Here is a 21789-nt window from a genome sequence, read left to right on the forward strand (position 1 = left end):
CCAACTCTGACCTACCTGTCCACAAACTGTTTGCTTTTTCTTTTTAATTTCCCAAAAATCTCAATTTTCAGAGTATTTGACTCTGCTTCCTTTGAAGAAAATATGCCAGTTCTTCTTGATGCACAATACAGGATACAAGTCCCAAAAGAGCATCTCAAGGTTTTAGGTGAATTGCATGTCAGACAGTTCAAAGAGCTGAGCATTACTTTGCAAAGTAACCTTAAAAAAATTCCTCAAAAGACTGAGATGTGGTACTGCTTTTACAAGTCAAGCTCTCCAAGGACAAAATTGCTATGATCACTGACAACAAACCCTCAGACAAGACAACCATCTTTTCAGTGGTTTCTATGCAGATTGTTTTCTTCAGTGATTTATTTGACAGTGGTAACATTCATCACTTAGTAATTTCACTTTGCCTTCATTGACCCTGCAGAATAAAGCATCCTGAGTGGGAAACAGGAAACCTGGCATATTCCCCAGGACTAGACAGGAAGAACATGGAAGTCATGAGAAGCCATCAACTTAAAAAAAATACCCAAAACAAACCACAAAACTCTTTTCTAATTAGCAACTAAGTCTACAGTTATTTTCCTACCCCTTGAGGAACTGGAAGCTACTGAAGAACTGAAAGCATATCTGAGCTAGATGCAACATTCAACCCCTCTCCACTAGTGTTTCACTGTGATTTTCAGGGAAGCCTTTTCTATGTGCACATTTAGTGGCTGTGTCCAGAAAGACAACTGAGGCAATTTCATCACTGAAAGGAGGTGCTAGGTGTCACTGGGGTTTGAATTGCAGGATAAGAGGTCTGTGCTAGAGGATGCTTTGGGTTTGGCTTAGCTTGATGCTAGAAGGCTTCCTTTTCAACAGCCCCTGAACGGAGAGGGGCATTTAGTAAGGGACAATGGTTGAGATACAGCAGATGGTGATTCTGTACATATGCTTAACATTATCACAGCAACATAAACTAATATGATCACTAATTCTTACTTAATCATAAGAAACCTCCATGAAACATATCCTGCTCCTGACGGATAAGGAGCTGCAGAGCACATGCTTACAGCCGCATCACTTAGCAACTACTCCATTTTATCAAGCTTTATTTTAAATGCATCTAATCTCTGAACAGCTTTTTTTTTGGTGTTATTTTAAATTCAGAAAGTATTATCTCTGAACTGAAATAGAAAACCTGCCTCAAACATTCAGCTTCTGAAATGCTTGAACACAAGGATGAACACGACAGATAACAGTTGTTGCATCTCTCCAGCTGGTTCTAGTTACATAGTGCTTTACACTACAGGAAACACCACACTCACATTTCTCTGGGGTTGCTTTTTGCTTTAGGAAATGAGGAAAAATAATTGAGCTGAAGTAATATTAAATTAATAAGTTAAAATTACTCAGAAGATAGAAATGTTAGATTGAGAGCTCCGTTATTTCCTATCATGTATGCACTCAGTTCCACTTTGGCAGGACTTCTCTGACAGGGTTTTCCGTTTGCTTCGTAAGATTTATACTTCATTTAGCATAGAGGATTGATAATGAATAGGAGAAAAAGTTAAGAGCAACAGAAAATTGAAGACCTTATCCAAATACCAAGTTTTGCAAGGTGCTGAGATGTTTCCAGCTATCTTTGGAGGCAGTTTTTGACTTTCAGTCCAGACCTATTCTAAATATAGCCCTGTAGTAATAATACCAATAGAAGCTAAATATGTCAATTTTATATTTTACTGAAGAATGAAACGAATATAGTAGAAATTCAGCTTTGGGACTCAGGGGCCCGGTATTTAGGATTAAGGCAGTGAAGTGCTTCATAATTTACATTTTTTTTTTTTTTTTCTTAGTTTAGTATGTCCCTCTATTAACCCAACTTTGCTTGGATTTATTAATAGCATTTCCTGAGGATCTTTATATGGACGCCTCATTTTACAGAATTAGAGGGGTTTTATCAGATGGAAGAATTAATTTGCTTGAAAGACAAATTTTAATTCTGCTGTCTGGCTGCTCAGGCTGCCTCCTTTAAAACTGACAATTGGGATAAATTCCACCAGAACTGAAACTCTCGACATTTAACTCCATGGCACGATTTCACTAGGAACCCTTCCACAGCTGGGAACAACTGGGTGTGTCATCTCTAAAGAGCTGGGTAAGGAAGTGCTTAACGTTTTTAAATAGTAACTGTGCTGACAACTGAGAGTTGCTAAGCTCATATTACAGTCTTACTTTGATAGAACTAAAAAAGAAATCAAATGAAATATTAAGATAACTTTGCACTAGTATTAAAGAAAAACCAAAACCAAAAACCAAACCAAAAATCCAAAACAGCCATGCTGCGAAGCATTAAAGTAATATCTCCTCCGATAAAAAATAATAAAAACCTAGGCCAAAAAAATCAAATATGCTGAAAGAACTGAAGAGGGACAGATGTGCCTTGACAAACACAGTTAGCCATAGAAGAAGATACGCACATGACTGCTGGACACGGTAAGCAAGGAAGAAATCCATCTGGATAATCTTTATTGGAACACATGACACATTACTGTACTGTACTGTCGAGCAATAACTTCTGCAGATTTACAGAAAGACTGAACTATAAGTCTCACACATTAATCCACACTCCCATTTTCATCAGCAGAAAAAAACCCCACACATCCATGCCAGTATATTTTTCCACACCACCCGACAACTAATCTCATCGCTGATCTGGCGAAGCATAAAGTTTGCAAGTCTTTGAACAGCAACCAGTAATTTCAGCCAGCCCTCTTCACACAAACTTCTAAACAATAAAATTTTAAGGAGCTTTTTCTTTCCAAAAAGGATAATCACATAATCACTTGGAACAGAGAGTCTGGATATTTAAGAGGATTCTTGCCTCTCCCGTCCCAGATACTAGTGGTAATTACAGAGGAGGGTTTCACGTTATGCTTGTGCACCATCTCAGTTGCACTAGAAAACAACATACAAGTGAAAGTTGCAACTTCCTTACCAGGTAGGAAGATTATTTTCTTAGCACAGCTTCTGGCAAACCACGAGGAACCCAGGGTCTTTACCTCGGCCCAGGTGACACAAGGACATTACACGACGTACAAGTACGAAGTCTGGTATTTCTTAACGATGTAACATCATTGATGAGACAGAAAGACAGAGCTCTGCCAGCAAAGAGACTGTGTGGCAGCGAGCACACAGAGAAATGAGGTACAGCTGACATAAGATGACAACTATTACACCCTCCTTAGCAACCGGAGCGTACCCACCCTTTTAAAGTACCTTCCTCTTATCTATTTTCCAAACAGAAGGCAAATCAGGCATTTTCTTAGTGCCAGGCAGTACAGACCTGTATCAAACTGTTAGTGGTTTGTAACACTACCAAGCACACCATCCTCAGCCATCCCAGCCTGAACAAGCAACTGTTCAAGCAACAGTTTAATCTACTTTGGGGAGGTAAAGAGCACACAGGAATACCACCGAGGTGTGAAAATGTACACTGCTTCAGGCACATGTTTAATGTTATCCCCTACAACCTATCGCAGCTGGTTTAAGATGTGGGCAGTTTGCCTCAGGTGACAGCGGCAAAATGAATTTGCTTAGGAATGCCAGAAAGCCAAAAATGAAATGCAATCTTGTATAAAATCAGCATATCTATGTGTTGGGGTTTTTTTAAAGAAAAAGAAGTTTCATTCTGTCACAAGGAATGATTTAATGCCAAGTCCAAGGTTAACAGAGGATAATGCAGATGCGAGACATGAAGCAATTTTAAGTCCTGGCATTGTAAGAGTTTTGAAGAAATTTGTAATTCAGCTTGAATATGCTAAATCACTGATTTCTGTTAAATAATAATTTAAAAATAGATCAGATGAGGCTCCTGATCAGACAGCATTTCTCTCCCAACATACGTATGACGCACTCTGGAAGCCCTCTAAAGACTAGCTTGCCTTCGGGGCAATCAAATGACATGTGACTATCTTTTCAATGGAGAAAGTTATCTTCAAATAACTTATTTCCTTCATTTCTTGGAATAAAGCTTCCCTCATGTTCCTCCTCAAATTCTTAAACATGTCAAAATGTGCTAGCATAGTTTGGTAACCACTGTACAGCATGCTCAGATACAGAAGTTTTGAATTACTTTGCAAGCGCTTTACACAGACTGTGGGACTGTCATATGATATGTAACATGTGGAAAATCAAATTTCTATTGCAAGAAATTAAAAGAGCATGGCTACACATGCTGGCAGCCCTTTCGACTCTAACCCAGACCCATTGGGTCTGCTGTCTGCAAGAAGTGCTCAACAGTTTAATCTGGGTTTTTGAAAATACACTAATTAATCCACTGCCAAGTAGGTATGATGTAAAACCCCCATCTGCCTGTGGACCTGGGAAGGGACCAGTGGAGCTGAAAGGACCCCAAAAAACCCTAGTTACTGACCCACTGGATGAATTTCATGGCTGACCTCACTTGGACAACACAGTTAACATAGAGACGAGTTGGACAACATACCTTGCACAACAGTTTGCTAACTCGACCTCCCCGGGATTTCAGACTGTCGCTATTGGCGCTGCTGAAGACCAAGTCCTGAGTGCCTCCAACCCTTCCCAGCTATACCCTGGGAGTAAACCTCCACCAAAATAACTTTAGCAAGGCTTTTGCGGCTAACTAAAGCACGGCAGAGGTTACCAACCCTCTGGGTTTTGGCATGACAGAGGAACCAAGTGGGGAGAACACTGGTGTCCTGGAAAGGCGCCAGGTCCTTAAACACCACATTAGTGAGAAATGATGTTTCGGGTATGAGTCAAAGATGGGAAAGCATGTTGCCATCTCAAGTATCAGACCTCAGAACAGTACGGACTGAAAACAGTTCTGAAACCGGGCAGAGAGCATGTCAACACGTTACCACCTGATCCACCTACAAGAGATTTCTTTCTAATTAAAGCATTTATGTGTCATTTCACAGTATTTTTTCCCCTTGTGTTTACAGAAGGATTACTGCCTAATTCCTCTTCGATAAAACTGGCAATTTAAGACAGGAATCATTCTTAACATTTAACCTGAGAGGTTTCCAGCAAAATTCACTCTAAAGCTTTTCTTTTTTTCCTTTTTTTTTTTTTGAAATGGAACAATACATTCAGCATTTGTACCATTGTAATATAGAAGGCTAATACTGTAACAAAACAAGATGCCCCGAGACAATGTTTTTCCATGACACATTTATCTCAAAACAGCTGTCAAGTGGCTATATAGTAAAGCTCCACCTGAATCTCTCAGAAACCAGTAAAAAGCCTTGTATTAGGAAACACAGCAGTGAACTCTCAAATTTCAGGACTAACACCACTGCTATTTCACAGGACAACTCTTTTCTCTGTAAAAGTGACAATTACCCTTTGTGCAAATCCATACATTCACACACACACACACACTCACACACGCTCCTTGACAGGGGATGTGACATTTGGTAACCTGCACCTGATAAATGTTTGCAGGGGCAAGAGTGGGGGTCGTTTAGGAGCACCACACCAGAGCCTCAGAGCCATTCAGGGACATATCAGAAGTACCACCTCAGCCTCTCAGATTTTGCATCAGTAATGTCAAAGCATAAAGGGAAGTCATGTCTTCGATACCATTTAACAGTTAAATTTTCCTCAAGTTTAAAAATAACAGCTTCCATCTCAGCTATTAAATGGTGTAAATATTCATTAGGAATTAGTTTGCTTGAAAGGCATAATACTGTTTCAGTTTTTTAAATTAAATTTGTACAATCTTAGCTACCAGCCTTACCAATGCCTAAAACCTCAGCACAGTATTCAGAGCTGCCTCTACCAGACTAAAAGAAGAATATTCCATAGGCAAACATTTAAAATAAATAAATAATAAAAAGAATGTGAAACAGCTGAGAGGGAAAAGGAGAGAAAGAAAAACCAAAAACCACAAAACTCACTTGACTGTAACTCGATTGGACAAATCCTGAAGATCTCCTGGATGAAAAAGCTGGGCTTCTTTCAGTCCAATATTTTCACACGCTTTCAGAAAAACATTTATATTATCCTGCGAAGAGAAGTAGAAAGCAGTTGCTTAGTTAAAAGCACTAAGCAGGTTTTGCAAGATGATTAGTGCCAGCCTTTAAATGTCAAAGTCCAGCTCACGGAAATAATACTGAAAAGGCAATCTTCTGGATCATAAACATAGGTCGTTTCTCACGCACACAGGCAGGCTGGGTTGCGATCCCGATGACTGAGGGTCCGTTAAAGATTACCTGGCATAAGGCAGTGGCGAGCCAGTAGGCAGCAATCTCCACTTTGATGTCAGCTCTGCTCAGCAAACAAACGCCCTCTTCCTAGCTTTGCACGACAAGCCTCACCTCTTGCCTTTAAAAATAACTCCAGCTACTGACATTCACCACCCAGAAACTCTTGGCAGGGGAGGACGAAGAGGAGGGACGCTCTGTTTCTATGCTCACAGACCGATGAGAGAATACTGCACCTGGAGTCTGGGTTTGGTTGCTGAGCAAAGCTCCAGAGAGACAGAAACCAAATTGCATTCAGCTCTGCTGCTTCCTCACTTGGGGGGGGGGGTTCTCTCTTTTGTGTTCCTCCCCTTCCTCTTCAACCTACCCCTCGAGCTGACACTGACATATAACAACATATAGGTGCTGTGTATTACAGCACCCACTCGCTGCACCTGCTGCAGATCAACTAAACAGCAAGAGCAAGGTTTAAAAAGAAAAACACCAACCCACACAAAAAAAGAATAATCCAACGACACCGAGAGATTATACAACTTGTGATCTCTTTCCACTTCATAAACAATAGGCAATAGTCAAGAAATTCCTTCTCGTTAAGGCGGAATGCTATCAACAACAGAAGAATGTGCCCTCTTGCGCACTTGCTCCCTTCAGCTGGAAGCCACTGGAAAAGGTACACAGAGTTACTCAATTCACAAGCTACACACAAGCCCCGTCATTCGAAGGGTTTGTAAATCAAGGTACTGGTATCAGAGTTACACAGTATGGAAAAGTAATTTAATACACTCTCGTTTTTTTCTTTTTTTTTTTTTTTTGGCATATACTCACTGGATCTAACAATTATTCCACCACTGAAAAATTATTTTAAAGATATACACAAAGAAAACAGCTCCTTCTAATACAGACTTTACAAAGCAAAACAAATACTTTCAAAAAAACCCCAAAACCACCAGCCCAAAAATCCCAACAACCTTCTGTTTTGAAGGTCCCTAGGATTATAGCATTTCTTATCAGTCTGTAAACATGCCTTCATTCAAGGAAAATATTTGAACAAGGTATTCCTCGTGCAGGCTGCAGGCTCCGTGTTACCATATCCGAAAGATCCCAAGCACCTCACGCTGTGAAGGCTGCGCACCAAAGCCTGACACACGACAATGATGACAGGGGACACGATGTGATGGCAGATAAGTGAATGAGGCTGGGAAGGATGGAGGAAAAGCAACTTCACCTCATGAGTCTGCACCAGCTCCTGCCAGGGGCTGCCTGCATGAGTGGCTGCGTAGAGGTTTGTGTTGGGGATTCAACCTCAGTAGGTGTCACTTCACTTTTCCTTCCCCTGCTTTTCCTTTTCATGCCACACAGGGGAAGTTGGCTAGATGTGTCAGTTTAATTAATATTTGTGACATTAGCACTAAAACCCTGAAGACTTGGAAAGGCACTGCTTCTTCTGCATGGAAGAGGACACACACAGGCTAAGGTCCCACTGTGAGAAGAGGAACAGACACAGAATCATTGAATGGTCTGGGTCACAGAGTTCCAACCCCCCTGCCACTGGCAGGGACACCAACCTCCAGGCCAGGATCTACACAAGGCTGCCCAGGGCCACATCCAACCCAGCCTTGAACACCTCCAGGGATAGGGCATCCACCACCTCTCTGGGCAGCCTGTTGCAGCACCTCACCACTCTCTCTGTAAAGAGCTTCCCCCTAATATCTAATCTAAACTTTCCCTCCTTTCATTTCAGTCCATTCCCCCTTGTCCTGCCATTGTCTACCCTTTTAAAAAGTTGATTCCCCTCCCCATTTGTATGCTCCCTTCAGATACTGGAAGGCTGCAGCGAGGTCCCTCTGCAGCCTTCTCTTCTCTAGGCTGAACAAGCATCATGTAGCTATCAGGTCCCGGTCTTTACGGCCTGTGGAGTCCAACAAACAGGCTGGTGAGGCAAAAGAAGAAAGCAACAGAGTAGAGTAACTCACAAACTGACACCAAAACTGACCCAAGCAGCATGCTTCAATTAGTCTGACCAGCTACCAGAACTCAGAGCAAACTCCCAAACTGACCTGAAGAAAATGAGCCCATTGTGCAGGTAAACAAGGAAGAAGAGTCAGAGATAGAGAAATGGATGCTGCCCACACCCCTGGCACAACAAAAACAAAGCAGAGGAGTTGCTCATCAGTGACTGCTCTGCTGCACAACCACCAAACTGCTGGTGCATGAGAGAATTAATTTTGAAGGTGTCACAACAATTAAACCTATCAACTATCAGCCTCCTGATAGGTAAGATCACTTACTGGCCCACAGAACATCACCTCCGATGTGAGTGAAGACCTTCAGAAATGGGGGACGGGCAGGGGGTATGACATTGGAGGCAGAACACAAGCTAGTCATGGTGCTTGCTGGCATGAAGGATTTAAAAAAAGTTCAAAAATCTGCCTTCCCCCATGCCAGCAGTTTGATTATGCCTGCCCTTTCACAGGTGACTGGCCCAACACCAGCCTGGAATTCACACACACACACCCCTTCCCTAGCATCAAGAGAGCTTACCCAAAAAGCTGTTGCTCAGGTTTGGTTTTTGACACACACAAAAAGGTATAATTTCAACAAATCAGCAGCTCCAAATGCTGTCCTTGTCAAGTAATTCTTGACCGTCCCTAATCATGGTAGTAAATCACTGAAGCTACAGGTCTCAAAATAGCTATCAGCTGGTTTAAACTCTACCAGTATAATGAACCTGAAAATGAATTTTAAGTAGCAGCACAGAAAGAAGCAGGAAAAAAATTACAAGCTATCAACCTTGCAAATTAGGTTTATTATTAGAAATGTGAATAGGAACATTGTTCGGTGATTAATGCGCTCCAATATAGAAGCCATCATGCTATTCCTTTTACCAGTGTAACTGTACTTTAAGAAGTCTAATGGCTGTTACCACTCCAGCTTCAAAGGGTCTCCTACAATCTGAATCAACTCGCAGTCTGCAAAAAAGGTTCTTTTTAAACATTCAGGCCTCAAAAGCCTGAAGAAGCTCAACATACCAGGCCTATCTCCTGGTGACCACGAGTCACCCAAGCACCATGCTTGAGGAAAAAAAAAAGGTTTCATGCCTGTGTGCACAAGCCCCTCTGCCTCTGAGGCATTCCCAGTCCCTGTAAAGGAGGACAGCCCACTTAAATTCTAAAACAGATTCAAATTAGCAGGGGAGCAACACCAGATTGGGAGAGGAGAGCTGCCCAGTCTGAAAGTAAAGATCCAGAGTCAGGCAGAACACCATTACGCAGAAAACACATGGATCCTGAGCATTAAGAGAGAAAGCTTCTGGACTAAGACAACATGAACAACGTCAACTATGTGATTTTAATGCAGAGCTCAATCATTGCATTTCTGAAGTTGGTGTTAGCACCATACAATTACAGGTCTTAAATGACAACAAAAATAAAGCCTGAAGTCTTAACCACAAAATTCAAGTGCAATTCATTGCTGGTATGTTATTACTACTTCTAAGTGTTTTGCTAGAGGGGGTGGGGAGGGTGGAAGGAGACTGGGGCGGGGACCGTTCTCTTCCCCAGATGGTGCCTGCATGATAAAACAGCCGAGCCCTTCAGATGCTCCCAGCATGGCTTGGGTTTCCCACACGTCGTACAGACCGAGATGAAACGCGCGCCACGGAACGCTGACTGGGTAGAGCGATTATCGTGCAGCATTTGGGGTTTTGCCTCAAACTTCAAAGCAAACCGCACCCAAAAGCTCTGCAGAGCCAGGACACGGGAGAGACGGAGCTGGCAGCGGGAAGCAGGTCACCCACAGGCAGGCATTTAAATACTGTCACTCCCCCAAATGGCAAGAGATGCCACATGCTCTCAAGGCATCCGCCTGTCTTTCTGGCCCCCACAGGGCATTGCTGTCCATGCAACCTTCCCTCTGCCTGTCGCTAAGGCATCCCCCTCTAACCAATGCTGAGAAGGAAACAAGATGCCATGCCCATATTGATGGTGAGACTGTGGTCTGTGGCCTCCTTTCAGCATCCTACCAGGGCAAGATTACCTTTCTCACACCTGCATCCTCACAGATATGAGGAGAGGAAAGAGCAGAGGCTTCCCTGTCCTTCCTCTCCAGACTTCAGCACTGTTTCTGCTCCTAGGTGAGCGGGATGGGATGAGCAAGGCTGCTGCTGCAGGGCCCCTCATTCCCACTGTTATCCTGCAGACCACAATGAAGAAAAAAACCAACCACTTTATGGAAAAACATGAGAATAGGGACACCTTCTTTTAAAAATAAATAAATAATCAAAGCAAGTAATTAGAGGGGACAACTAGCAGCGATGCTGTGTTTGCCCCTGTAGCAGCTACTAATGTATGTCACCACGGCAGGAACTTTAGACAAAGATGATGTTGCACTATGAAAAAGACAATAAACTTATATAAGCACTGGTGAGGTCATGGTGGGGAAGTACATAGGTACTTCAACACCTAAAAAACACAGGGGAAAAAGAAAGGGCATTTCTAAAATGGGAAGAATACCCCATGCAACTGGGAAATGAGAGAAAAAAGACAGTAGATATGCAAAAAGGATCAAGAAAGAGTTGACCTTAAGTAGAACAAACAAAAAACCTGAAAAGGGATGTACAGTGGGTAACATACAGTAATTTTTTAAAATCTCTAAAGTAAAGGACCACAAAGTAAAACACAATTAAGAAAACATGGTCTCCATATAAGAACATGTAAACACCATCTTGACTACTTACGTGCAAAGCAGCATCACACTAAAATCGGTGTGTACATTAAAGCTGCTATTTAATTAAAAAAATAAATCCCTCATTATCATAATTATCTGGGTGGCGCAGGAATATTAAACAAGTGTGTAAATACATATGCTGTCTTCAGGGTGCAGTCCTGCTGTGTGGTACGCCTGTCTTCTCCCTAGTTAACTGTTTTCTCTGAAACCCTCTGCATGCACCGAAACACAGTGAGATCTCTTAGGTGTACAAGTTACAGCACATCTTCCCATCCAGTTGGCATCTGGGAGAAAAACAATTTAATTAACATGGTGTTTTTCTGTTATTCCTGGTTGCGTCAGCCAATAGCTGAAGCCAGTCTGTTGTCTCCTATGCAAATATTTCAGTTAAAGCTCTTATTTCTACTACTGTTCAAGCTCTGTTTGGGCTTTTCATTGGGTTTTGGGGGGGTTCAGAGTATTGAGGGAAAGGATGGGAATGTAGTTTCACAGTGGCACCCGATGATCCCAAGACTACGAAACATATCTGCATGGAAGTATTACAGCATCATCCAGTCCATGATTTGGTGCCAGAAGTTGTTTTCAATTTCCAGGCCCAAAAAAAAAATAAAAAAGAAAACACCCCCCTCACTACCTACAGTGCCTAGCAACAAAATTTTTGACATTTTAAGAATAGAGACTGATGCATTTTTGTTGCTACAGAATCCTGAAAACGATCTGAATACATCACATTTAACAGGCATGGTTTTAGTACTACATTTATGAAGACATTTGAAGTAATTTTGCAAGCTTACACTGTCTCCTTCAGCCCTGCATTCACAACAGACCCTCCTTATTGGCACTTATGTTCCCTCAAGGGCCTATTTCCATTACAAAAGGAGTGTCTTTTATCAAGTAGAAAAAAAAATTGTTCATATATGTAGCATTATACTGACCACTAAAGCCAGCTCAAATCAGTTCAGCACAGAATCCAGAGCCACCTTTGCAGCAGCATCACTGTACAAACTGTGTTGTTTATATTCAGAGGTGGGGTAAGGGAAGAAGCCTACAGCAGGAGCCCGTTCAACAAGTTGGGTAACTTGCTGCTCCTCCAAGGTACATTTCGGTTATTAACGCTGGCTGCGGGCACAGGGGTGGCAGAAGGGGTGAGAAGAGCAGGGAACGGGGGTTAACCAACCCTGTGGTCTGACCACAGGCCTGGGAGCCAGGAACTCCCAATTACCACCTTGGCCTTGCACATTTCGATGCCCAGTGCCCATCTCTCACTCATCCCTTCCACAGATGGTGATTCCAGCTCCTACAGCTCTCTGCATTTCTCTGAAGCTTGCTAATGGGTTTGACCTTGAAGCAAAAGGAGGAAGAATGGGAAGAATAGCTAAACTACTGTTCTCCTCCCTTCATGAGCTCGAAAGTAAAAATAATAATTAGAGGAATCATCCTGCAGGCATAAATTGACTTAGAGTGACCTCAGGACTTCTGTTTGGTAAATTATCCCACCTATAACAGTGTGCACAGAGCAATGTATTGGCCAAAGATCAGGAAGGGGCTAATTGCTTTGCCACTCCCCTTGTCCTTAGTTGTTTTTCCACACTGTGTAAAACAATAAATTGTCGTGATCCTTGACACAAGGATTCCCTGCCTCAGCTCTATGCACAATTACAGACACCAACTCTTCAACAATTCACTTCCAGCCCTCCTCTGAAAGAGGACCTGTTCCTGCTGCCAGAATACAGGCATGAAGCTTCCTGCACGAACTCTCCCGTTACTGTGGTGCTCCCAGTGTCAGTAACTGTAAATCACTCCCCCAAACAGGAACCTTCTCCTTCGCCGTTGCAATTCACAGGTCTTGGCAGAGTTTAGCTGTTACAGAAACCATGTTCTGAAGCAGAACCATTTTGGTTTTGGACAAAAATAATACCCATCCATCCCCCAAACCCCTACTCTAGCTGCAATGACAGCAGCCAGTCACAGATTTCTGTAAGACCAAGGTGTGTGTTGGAGGATCTTCCCCCAGCCTTCATTCCTTACCTCCTGCCGCTGCCATGTGTAACAGCCAGCAGAAGACCCTCTCTGCTTAGCTCACCTCATTGTCCAAAACCTCTTACAGCACTGAGCTCCACAGTTTGTTTCCAACAACGGGATTAAAGAAAGCACAAACCCAAAATGAAATGGGGGTGTGTGGGGTGGGGTTTAAAGCAGGTCTTCCAAGTTCAAGGTGTTTGACACAGGAAGGGACCAGCTCTTCCCAATGACTTGAAGTCCCTCCCACGCTCATGGCTGTTACTGTGCTGCAGCATAACCTTTACTATGGCATTACAGCTGTCTATTACAGCAGCAAAATGTACCAAACAAGGCTTTCACTGATAAGAGGGAGAGTGACTATCAAGTCGTAAACCACAGGTGTGTTTCTGGGATGTCAGTGCTACCAAATAAGGAAAGGAGAAAGTCAAAAGTACAGCATCTGGGCACCCTGGTAGACATGCCTTGTTAATAGAGAAAGATGTCTGCACGTCACAGCTTTGTACAATCCTAGAATGGTTTGGGTTGGAGGGGACCTTTAAAGGTCATCCAGTCCAAACTCCACCTGGAACGAGCAGTGACATCAACTAGATCAGGTTGCTCAGAGCCCCATCCAACCTGACCTTGAATGTTCCCAGGGACAGAGCATCTACCACCTCTCTGGGAAACTTGTTCCAGTGCCTCACCACCCCAACCATAAAAGAAAGCTTTTTCCTTGTATGTAGTCTAAGTCTCCTCTCCTTCCGTTTAAACAGATTATCCCTTGTCCTATCACTACACACCCTGATAAACAGTCCCTCTCCGTATTTCCTGTAGGCCCCCTTCAGGTACTGGAAGGCTGCTATAAGGTCATCCCAGAGCCTTCTCTTCTCCAGGCTGAACAAGCCCAACTCTTTCAGCCTGTCTTCATAGAAGAGGTGCTCCAGCCCCTCTGATCATCCTTGTGGCCCTCCTCTAGACTCCCTCCAACAGCTCCATGTCCTTCTCATGTTGGGGGTTCCAGAGCTGGTTGCAGTACTCCAGGTGGGTCTCAAGAGTGGGTAGAGGTCCAGAATCACCTCTTTCAATCTGCTGGTCACATTTCTTTTGATGCAGCCCAGATACAGTTGACTTTCTGGGCTGCAAGCGTACATTGCCAGGTCATGTCCAGCTTTTCATTCCGTTTTGGACAAGACAAAGGGAATTAAGCTCTCCCACTCACAGACATTCCTACTGTAAAGAAAGCATAGGCTCGGAAAGCCAGTATGGAAAAAACAACCCAGACTATTTCTGTGTTTAGACAAGCCTTAACTTTCCCACCAGTTACTCACATTCCAGCTGAAGTTAAGAAAAAAAAAAAAAAAGAAATCAAGTTTTGTTCATTTCACCCCAAGCGGTTTAAACAAACCAGACTTTACAGGAGAAGCGAGTAAAACACTCCTGTGCCAAGTCACCCCACTACACTGAGCTGGAATGACAGTAATCCACTTAAAGGTGAAACTCCCCTGAAGCCTAATGACTAATAGAAGTAGTAAAGACCTCTTGTGCTCGAAACATGAAGTTTTGGCAGAGCTTGCCCCTCCACCTCCTGTTTTTCTTCTACTGGTATACCCCACTTTTTCTGTTGTGCTCACACAAGTTCAGAGTTTGATACAGATGGAGTTCGGCTCTGTATGCAGGGCTTGAAACGGAGGACTTCACATCCTCAGTTTAACAAAGTCCCTGGGTTTACACTTTGATTTAGCACTACTTTCATCATAAAGAAAAATTTGGAAATTTCCTCTGACTTTGCTTCCTTCAGCAGCCTGACATCTTTTTTCCACCCCCCTCAATAGGAGCAGCATCCTACTGCCTTATCTAACCCTTGCTGTTCTACATGGGCTCACCCCTTGGTGTAGAGAAGCTCATGCTTGTGCCAAACCCAATCACGGTGTGGGTTTAGAGATTACATGCCTCACAGCCCATCTGAACTTCTACATTAGTGCCAGAGACGTCTTTGCGTTCCTCCCCATCATCCCACCCCGCAGAAAGCCAGCTTGGTCACCACAGCTGCTTGGCATCCTGCATCCTGCAGCAGCTGGCATTGCATCGTATTTAATAGCTCCTTTACATACATCACCAGAGGAGGGTGATTCAGCACGGGCACAGAGGTGTTCAGACAGGCATTAAAATATGTGCTATGAAGATTTTGTACCAAACAGAAGAGCAAGTAGCATAGCTGTACGGCCCCTAGCACTGATACTGCAGAAAAAGTTATCACCACTGCAATTAACGTCGACTTTCTTTGGAAATTGCTATGAATTTTAAACACTGCACATCAATAAATATCTGACAAGCCAGAGAGAAGTAGCACTGTAGCGTCCAGCTTATGAAGATTTAACACAGAAAAACACTGAGTGCTGCTGGAAAAAACAACCCCACAAATAAACCAAAACAAAACCAGCCCTCAAAACAGCCCTTCCTTGGCAAAGACAGGAGAAATCAGATTATAAATGTCGTAAGTATGATTTAAGGTGTGTACCTTTTCTATGTGGTTGACTTTCTCCACGCCCCCATCCCCCAGTTAGGAAGGAATGTTTCTTTACAAACACAGAAACAGTCATCAGTTATTTAAGGAAATAAAAATAGCACCTAAATGACAGAGTATACCACAGACTACACCTGATTGAGTTGATAAATGGAAATTTTTTGCAGTTTGTCTGGCAACCATATTTACCTATTTTGTTAAGTGCTGGCAAGTTGAGGCAAAAAGGTCCATACTTGTTCGGAGCAGGAAGATGGATGCAAAATTTCCATGTTAGAAAGTTCTTGCTGCCAATCATACTACCTTACAGTTAGTTTACAAGAACTTTTCAATTAATTAAACAACATTTTAACATCTCCTCCTCCTAACATGCTGGAAGCATCATTTTGGAAGATGTGATCTCATTGAAAGCACCCCCCAAATACTACTTTTGATTCAGAGATTAACCAACAGGCACAGCACTTGCTGTCCCCTGACAGGGGACCAGGGCAAGTAGTTGAACCACCATTTCTTTGGGCCTGCACCCCTATAATTTCTCCTTACCTATGCCTCCTGGATACATTTCACTTCATCATCACGCACCCAAAACCTGTCAAGTTCAATCCAGTGGCTGGTTTTCATTCTGCCTGATCGAAGTCTCGAGCAGCTACTGGAAATGTCACGGAGAGTTTTCATCAACCTCCCCTTTCCCCACACCCTGCATTTCAAAGTGCTTGGGCAGCAACAGAAAACAATTAAAGGAAATTCAGAGCTAAGGCTGAAACATACCATATGTTTTCAAGCAGAAGGGCACAAAACATCAGTAAACCGCTGCCGAGATTACATACTCCCACTATCAGCCATTGAAAGACTACAGAACAATGTCATCTCTAACTATTAATAACCATATTTCCTTTTTAGCACACAATCCTCTTTTCTTAATTGTCTAACAGAGGTATTTCCATACAAGCCACATTCCTCTTTCCCATAAGAGAACAGAAAGAGGACCAGAAGTTATTTATAGTTACCTATACATTCCTATCAGGTCTTGTATCATTCCTGAAAATGTAAATTAACAATATCAGCCTCTCATAACTCATACTATCTTTTTTATTGTTTTTCAGTATGTTCTATAAGAGAATCAGTCAGAATTTCACTCCTACCCTACACTGACTTACTGATTGACCTTGGAAAACCCACCAAAGCTCCTCTTCAGGTATAGAACTGAAACCACAGTAAAGACCTCTCTGCAAAGTACTCTGAGATCTAACATTTTAACAGCTTTTTATATGTGAGGTAATGCTTCTCTTAAATTCTTAAGCATTGTGATGAGGTTTTTAAAATGGGTCACAAATTTGCAAAGACCAATAAAATGTTGTGGCCTAGTTACTGTTTCTTCAGGGTTTTATTTTTTATTAAAAAAATCTTTTTTAAATCAGGATTTTCATCCTGCAGTTTGTGTGCCAATCATCCTCCCAAGTTTGAAGCAACATCTGCCTTGGAGTTTGAAATAATGGCAATCGAAACGTCTTAATTTTACAACGGAAACACACACGTTCATTTCTAATTGCGCTTTCTGTAACACTGCCAGCATCTCACCAAAATTCATCTAGTAAGAAATTGAAGACATTGTTTGATGGCTACATCTGAAATCCCATGCTGTGTCACCTCCCAGGTGAAAAGATAATTTTCTCAGACTAATATAAATTCTTTTATGTCCAGGAAACTTGTTTGAGCACTTCAGCTGGACCACTGATCAAAGAAAAAAAGTTTTCCCTCCCATGTAATTGTACTTGTCAGAACAAAACCAGATGCTTCAGGTGTATTCTAGTCACCTGCTTGGTAACAGTCATGTAGAAGTCAACATCTAGCTGAAGCACTTTTATAACCTGAAGATGTTACTGCACTTACTTGAAACAATGCAGTGAACATACCACTAGACATTAAAGTGATTCTTGGCATTTAATAAGACTACACCATTTGCCAATGCAGCTTGGATTTGACCTAAGTGTAACAGTCTGAAACAGCTAGAGGAAAAAAACAGGCAGAAACCATAGAGAACATAGTGCCTCAAGTTGTTGGTTTGGGGGACACACACTTTGGTTTGTTTTGGTCTCTGGTTTGAGGGGGTTTTTTGTTAAATATAGTTAAATACTACTAAAATTATACCGTACTTCCGGGCAACTGCCATCTCTTTATTGAAAAAAATCTCTTGCTTCCCACAGGAAAAAGGAAGATAATGCTCACTGGGAGTTTCATTACCTGCAGCATAAAAAGGATACCGAAAAAAGAGGCAGATAGCTACGACTATAAAGAGGAACCTGACATCATTTCTGCCACCTAATATGCTCCCAAGACTGCATTAAGTGTGCTCTCCTTCATAAGGCAGCCTGTACATGTTGGATGAAGGGCACAAGTTCAGTCAGATCACATCTACCTCCACCTCCTCTTCCTCCCCCTTCCTCTTCAGTTTTAGACATACTAACAAGAAGGAAAGCTGCAAGAAGCACTAAATGCTCCTGAAAAGCAAAAATCCCCACTCACACAAGCAAAGACTATGCCAGGTGACTAGAAGTCTCTTAAAATAGTTGTCTTCTGAATTTCCCACCAACTTGCTTAGCATATCCAACCAGAAAACAGTTGATGATGCCCCTCTAACTTTGTTTACATGTTGAAGTTATCAACTTTTCAGCAAAAGGCATGTATCACCTTGCACCTGCCTTGCCTTACGAAAAACAATACCGGATTAATCAGCTTCCAGGTGAAAGACTTCAAATAGAACTTACACAACTTGAGTGCTCGCAGCATCACTGCGCAGGGGCTCACCCTGTACCTCTGAATTCACAGCTCACAGAGAAATCAAAATCCCAAGACTCGGGTCAGTCATGAGGAGAGGGCAGCAGAGGCAGAGCCCACAGCCGCCGTGTTGGCCATGGTGTGTTCTGCTCCTCATCAAAAAGGTGACTTAAACCTTCAGAAGGAAAAGCAACACTCCCCACATCACTTGGTATCACTCCCTCATCGCTGCAAAAAGAAGTAGTATCAGACAAGCAGACAACAACATGTCAAGTGGTTATCAACTCTCAACCAATATTTATGAGGCTATTTCTTAAGAATATTTTTGCACACCAGTCATTGCTGCACAACCAGCAATTGCATCAGGGTTTTAGCCTTTATTTTTTGTTGTTTAGTAGCAAAGCAAACAACAGTAGCTTTTATACAACTTAGTCCATATATTTGTGTGTTCGTCCTTCCTCATTTTCCATGAGGAACAGAAAGAAAGCAAAACTCTTCTACTCATTTTCTCATACCAGACAAGCAACTGCAAGTATCACCAATTCAACCCATATCAGTTACATTCACAGAGCAGGAGTTGAATATATAAAAATTCATATTCTTTTTAAAAATACACAATGCAAGAAGAGAGAAAGCATGAACCAATAAAAAGGCTATTACTAAACACGAGGTGGAGAGCAGCAAGAGAAAATAAACAGAATTTTTGGCATGAAGGAATGATTCCAGAGTACTTTGGAAATAGAGCTGCTTTGTAAAAAGAAAAAAAAAGAAAAATGAAATAATTTCTATAAAATTAAATAAAGCCTTCCATAATAAATTTTAAAATCCAATGGTAGTATCAAGTGGAAAACTGAACTAATTTGATTTCAAGTAATCTAGAGAGGGAACCTTGCAGACAAATCCTAAATAAAACAGAGAGTCAGCATTATTTCAGTGCTGCTTGTACATTCTACCTGAAAAATTGTTTAAAAAGGTCCTATAATGAAGCAAAAATGTCATCTGGGAACACACACACACACACACACGCAAGAAACCCCAACTAACAAAAAAGCCTGTCAAGAAAGCTTTCCCACAGAAAAGAAAACTTTGGCTGGCTCTACTTGATGACAAGAGATAAGGCAGTACCAGGGTGGTTCCATGGTTTGCAAAGTGTCAGACACAAAGGCTCAGAAAAAATATTTAATAGCAGTATTTTTACCTCTACCACCCCTGCCTTCATCTCCCTTTCATTGTGGTATAGCTTTCTTTTTGTATTTCTTCCTTCTTACCTTTGTTATTCCCTACTTCACTGGTGTAGGAGGCAAATGTCAGTGATCTCCCTAGCAAAGTTGTTCTCCCCCAGACTATGAGGCGGTTGTCTTGATGCAGAACTAATAACTTCTGATATACTAAATAAATCATAGAATGTAGCTGTATTTGACAATCACAGAATTGTAGGGGTTGGAAGGGACCTCAAGGGATCATCAGGTCCAATCCCCCTGCCAAAGCAGTGTCCTTAGAACAGGTTGCACAGATAGGCATCCAGATGGGTCTTGAATATCTCCAGAGATGGAGACTCCACAACCCCCCTGGGCAGCCTGTGCCAGTGCTCTGTCACCCTCACTGTGAAAGTTCTTCTGCAGAAGAAAAGGGGGAATGAGGTTTGAGCAGCACTTGTCAGAAGGTCATGTTGGGCCTGGGTGAACCATGAACATAATCTTTTTAAAAACCCTGCCTGGAAATATACTAAGACACTCTTTATCGTAAAGAAACTAAATCCTCACTAGAACAAAAAGCTTGCTCTACAGTATTTCAGATGCACATTTTCAAACCTGGGGCTGCCTATAGATATGCAGTGTTATTTTCTTGTGTGAAAAGGAAAATGAAAAAAGCCCTCTTCCAAAGTTGAAGAGCTTCATGAAGATCATGTTTGGTGCCAATAGCCATCCGGCACTCACACTGACAGAGCCAGAGTTAGCAACATCTCTGCTCCTTGCAGAGAAGGGCCAACTAAAAAAGTAAAATTAAAAAAAAAAAAAAAAAAAGGTGCTAATGGTATTTCATTTACAGTTCTAAAAAACCAACAGCTTTCTACTCTGCCCCGTGGTTTGACCACAGTCACACCTCTGATGTGCTGAAACACCTCCCAACCACAGAGCAAAGCACTGTGCATCTCTCTCCTAGGAGCTGCAAGGAAAGACAGATGGTCTTTAACAACCAAACTGGTATGCTGTAGCGCAAGATTCCCATCAGTTACCACACTCTGAAGGAGATGCTGACTTCAACTCTGAATTTGCTTCACTACCTGATCTCAGCTGGAAACTTTAACTAAGTTTGGAAACTTTAACTGAAGTTTTGCTTTGCTACAGAACATACAGTTATTTCTCCTAACACATACATTATTCTGACAGATATGATGAGCTGTCATATACTATACAAAACTCATTCATCTTCCTACCGTCTCATGATGTCTTATGGCTTCCATTTGGAAGTGATAAAGTTTCTGGGAAACAACAGCACAGCAGCCAGAGATGCACCTCTGAAAACATTCAGCAGAGCCTTGTCGCAAAATGCCTTGTCAGACCCCAAAGTCCTCCCCAAATCATCTCCCATGCTAGGATTCAAGCTGAAAATGCTCAAAATTATTAAGAAAACCTGGTTCTTTTGGGTTGCTTTTGATAAGTCATCCCAAGAACTTTAGAAAAAATAATTGTGCCATTTCAGACTTATGTAATATCCTGACCCTGCAAGCATTCGCTTTGTTCTTTCTCCTCTTGCCTATTTCACTGCTGAAGCAGGGAGAACTGTGTAAGAGAAGCAGAAAAATAAGCAAACTTAAAAAAAAATTACATACAGTGAGAAAAAAAGTGTTCTTGTTCTTAGGGGTAATGATAATATTAACTTCTAGAAAAAACAATTTCTCCAACTTTCAGGAGAAACTCCGGACCAACACCAGGCTGGGGAAAGAGCAAAAGGAACACAGCACCCACAAACTGTAGTAGAACAATCAGATACAGCACAGCACTGGAAAGAGAGAAGATAACAGAGAAATAGATTGCTTTTAAATGCAAGGAGGATCTGAAGGCGAGGTGGAATGTCTGCTGTTCTTTGCTCATGAAAAAGCGCAGCCACACTGTGCTGGCAGATGGAGCAAGTCAGGAAATTCATAATTCTTTGTCTAGAATTAAGTTGGGTTATTCTTTAAAAAAAAAATAAATCAATATAAACAGGGTTTCTTCTTTAATAGAAGCAAATCAATGAGAACAAGATCAACCCGGCACGATTATTCATCAATTGAGTAATTTTCTTTAAACCCCATCTCTCTCTCACGTAAGCATGGACCAGGAAAAGTGGATTTTAAAGGCAGGCTGCACTTCTGTTACCATGTGTAATGAAACCCTAACCTCCATAATCCTCCAACCTTTCAGTTACCCTTACCATATCCCCCAGAAATGCCAGAGGGCTTCAAGAACCGCTAGTCCGTGCCAGTTGGCTGGCCTGCTCTGCTGTAGTAGGGAAGATACATGCATCACTCTTCACACAAGCTGGGTG

At 42.1% G+C, this 21789-nt stretch overlaps 1 protein-coding gene across 1 annotated transcript in view; it reads right to left on the reverse strand.

Moving 5' to 3' along the window:
• LMO7 (LIM domain 7) overlaps positions 1 to 21789 on the reverse strand; it is a gene marked incomplete at its 5' end in the record, with an annotated part of 135132 nt that overhangs the window by 67479 nt on the left and 45864 nt on the right. The window contains one exon of the mRNA XM_084274716.1: positions 5931 to 6037. Coding sequence (XP_084130842.1) covers positions 5931 to 6037 — 107 coding nt within the window. The remainder of the gene's footprint in view (positions 1 to 5930; positions 6038 to 21789) is intronic.

The sequence above is a fragment of the Gallinula chloropus genome (genome assembly GCF_964237585.1).
Source record: "Gallinula chloropus genome assembly, chromosome: 1".
Lineage (NCBI taxonomy): Eukaryota > Metazoa > Chordata > Aves > Gruiformes > Rallidae > Gallinula > Gallinula chloropus.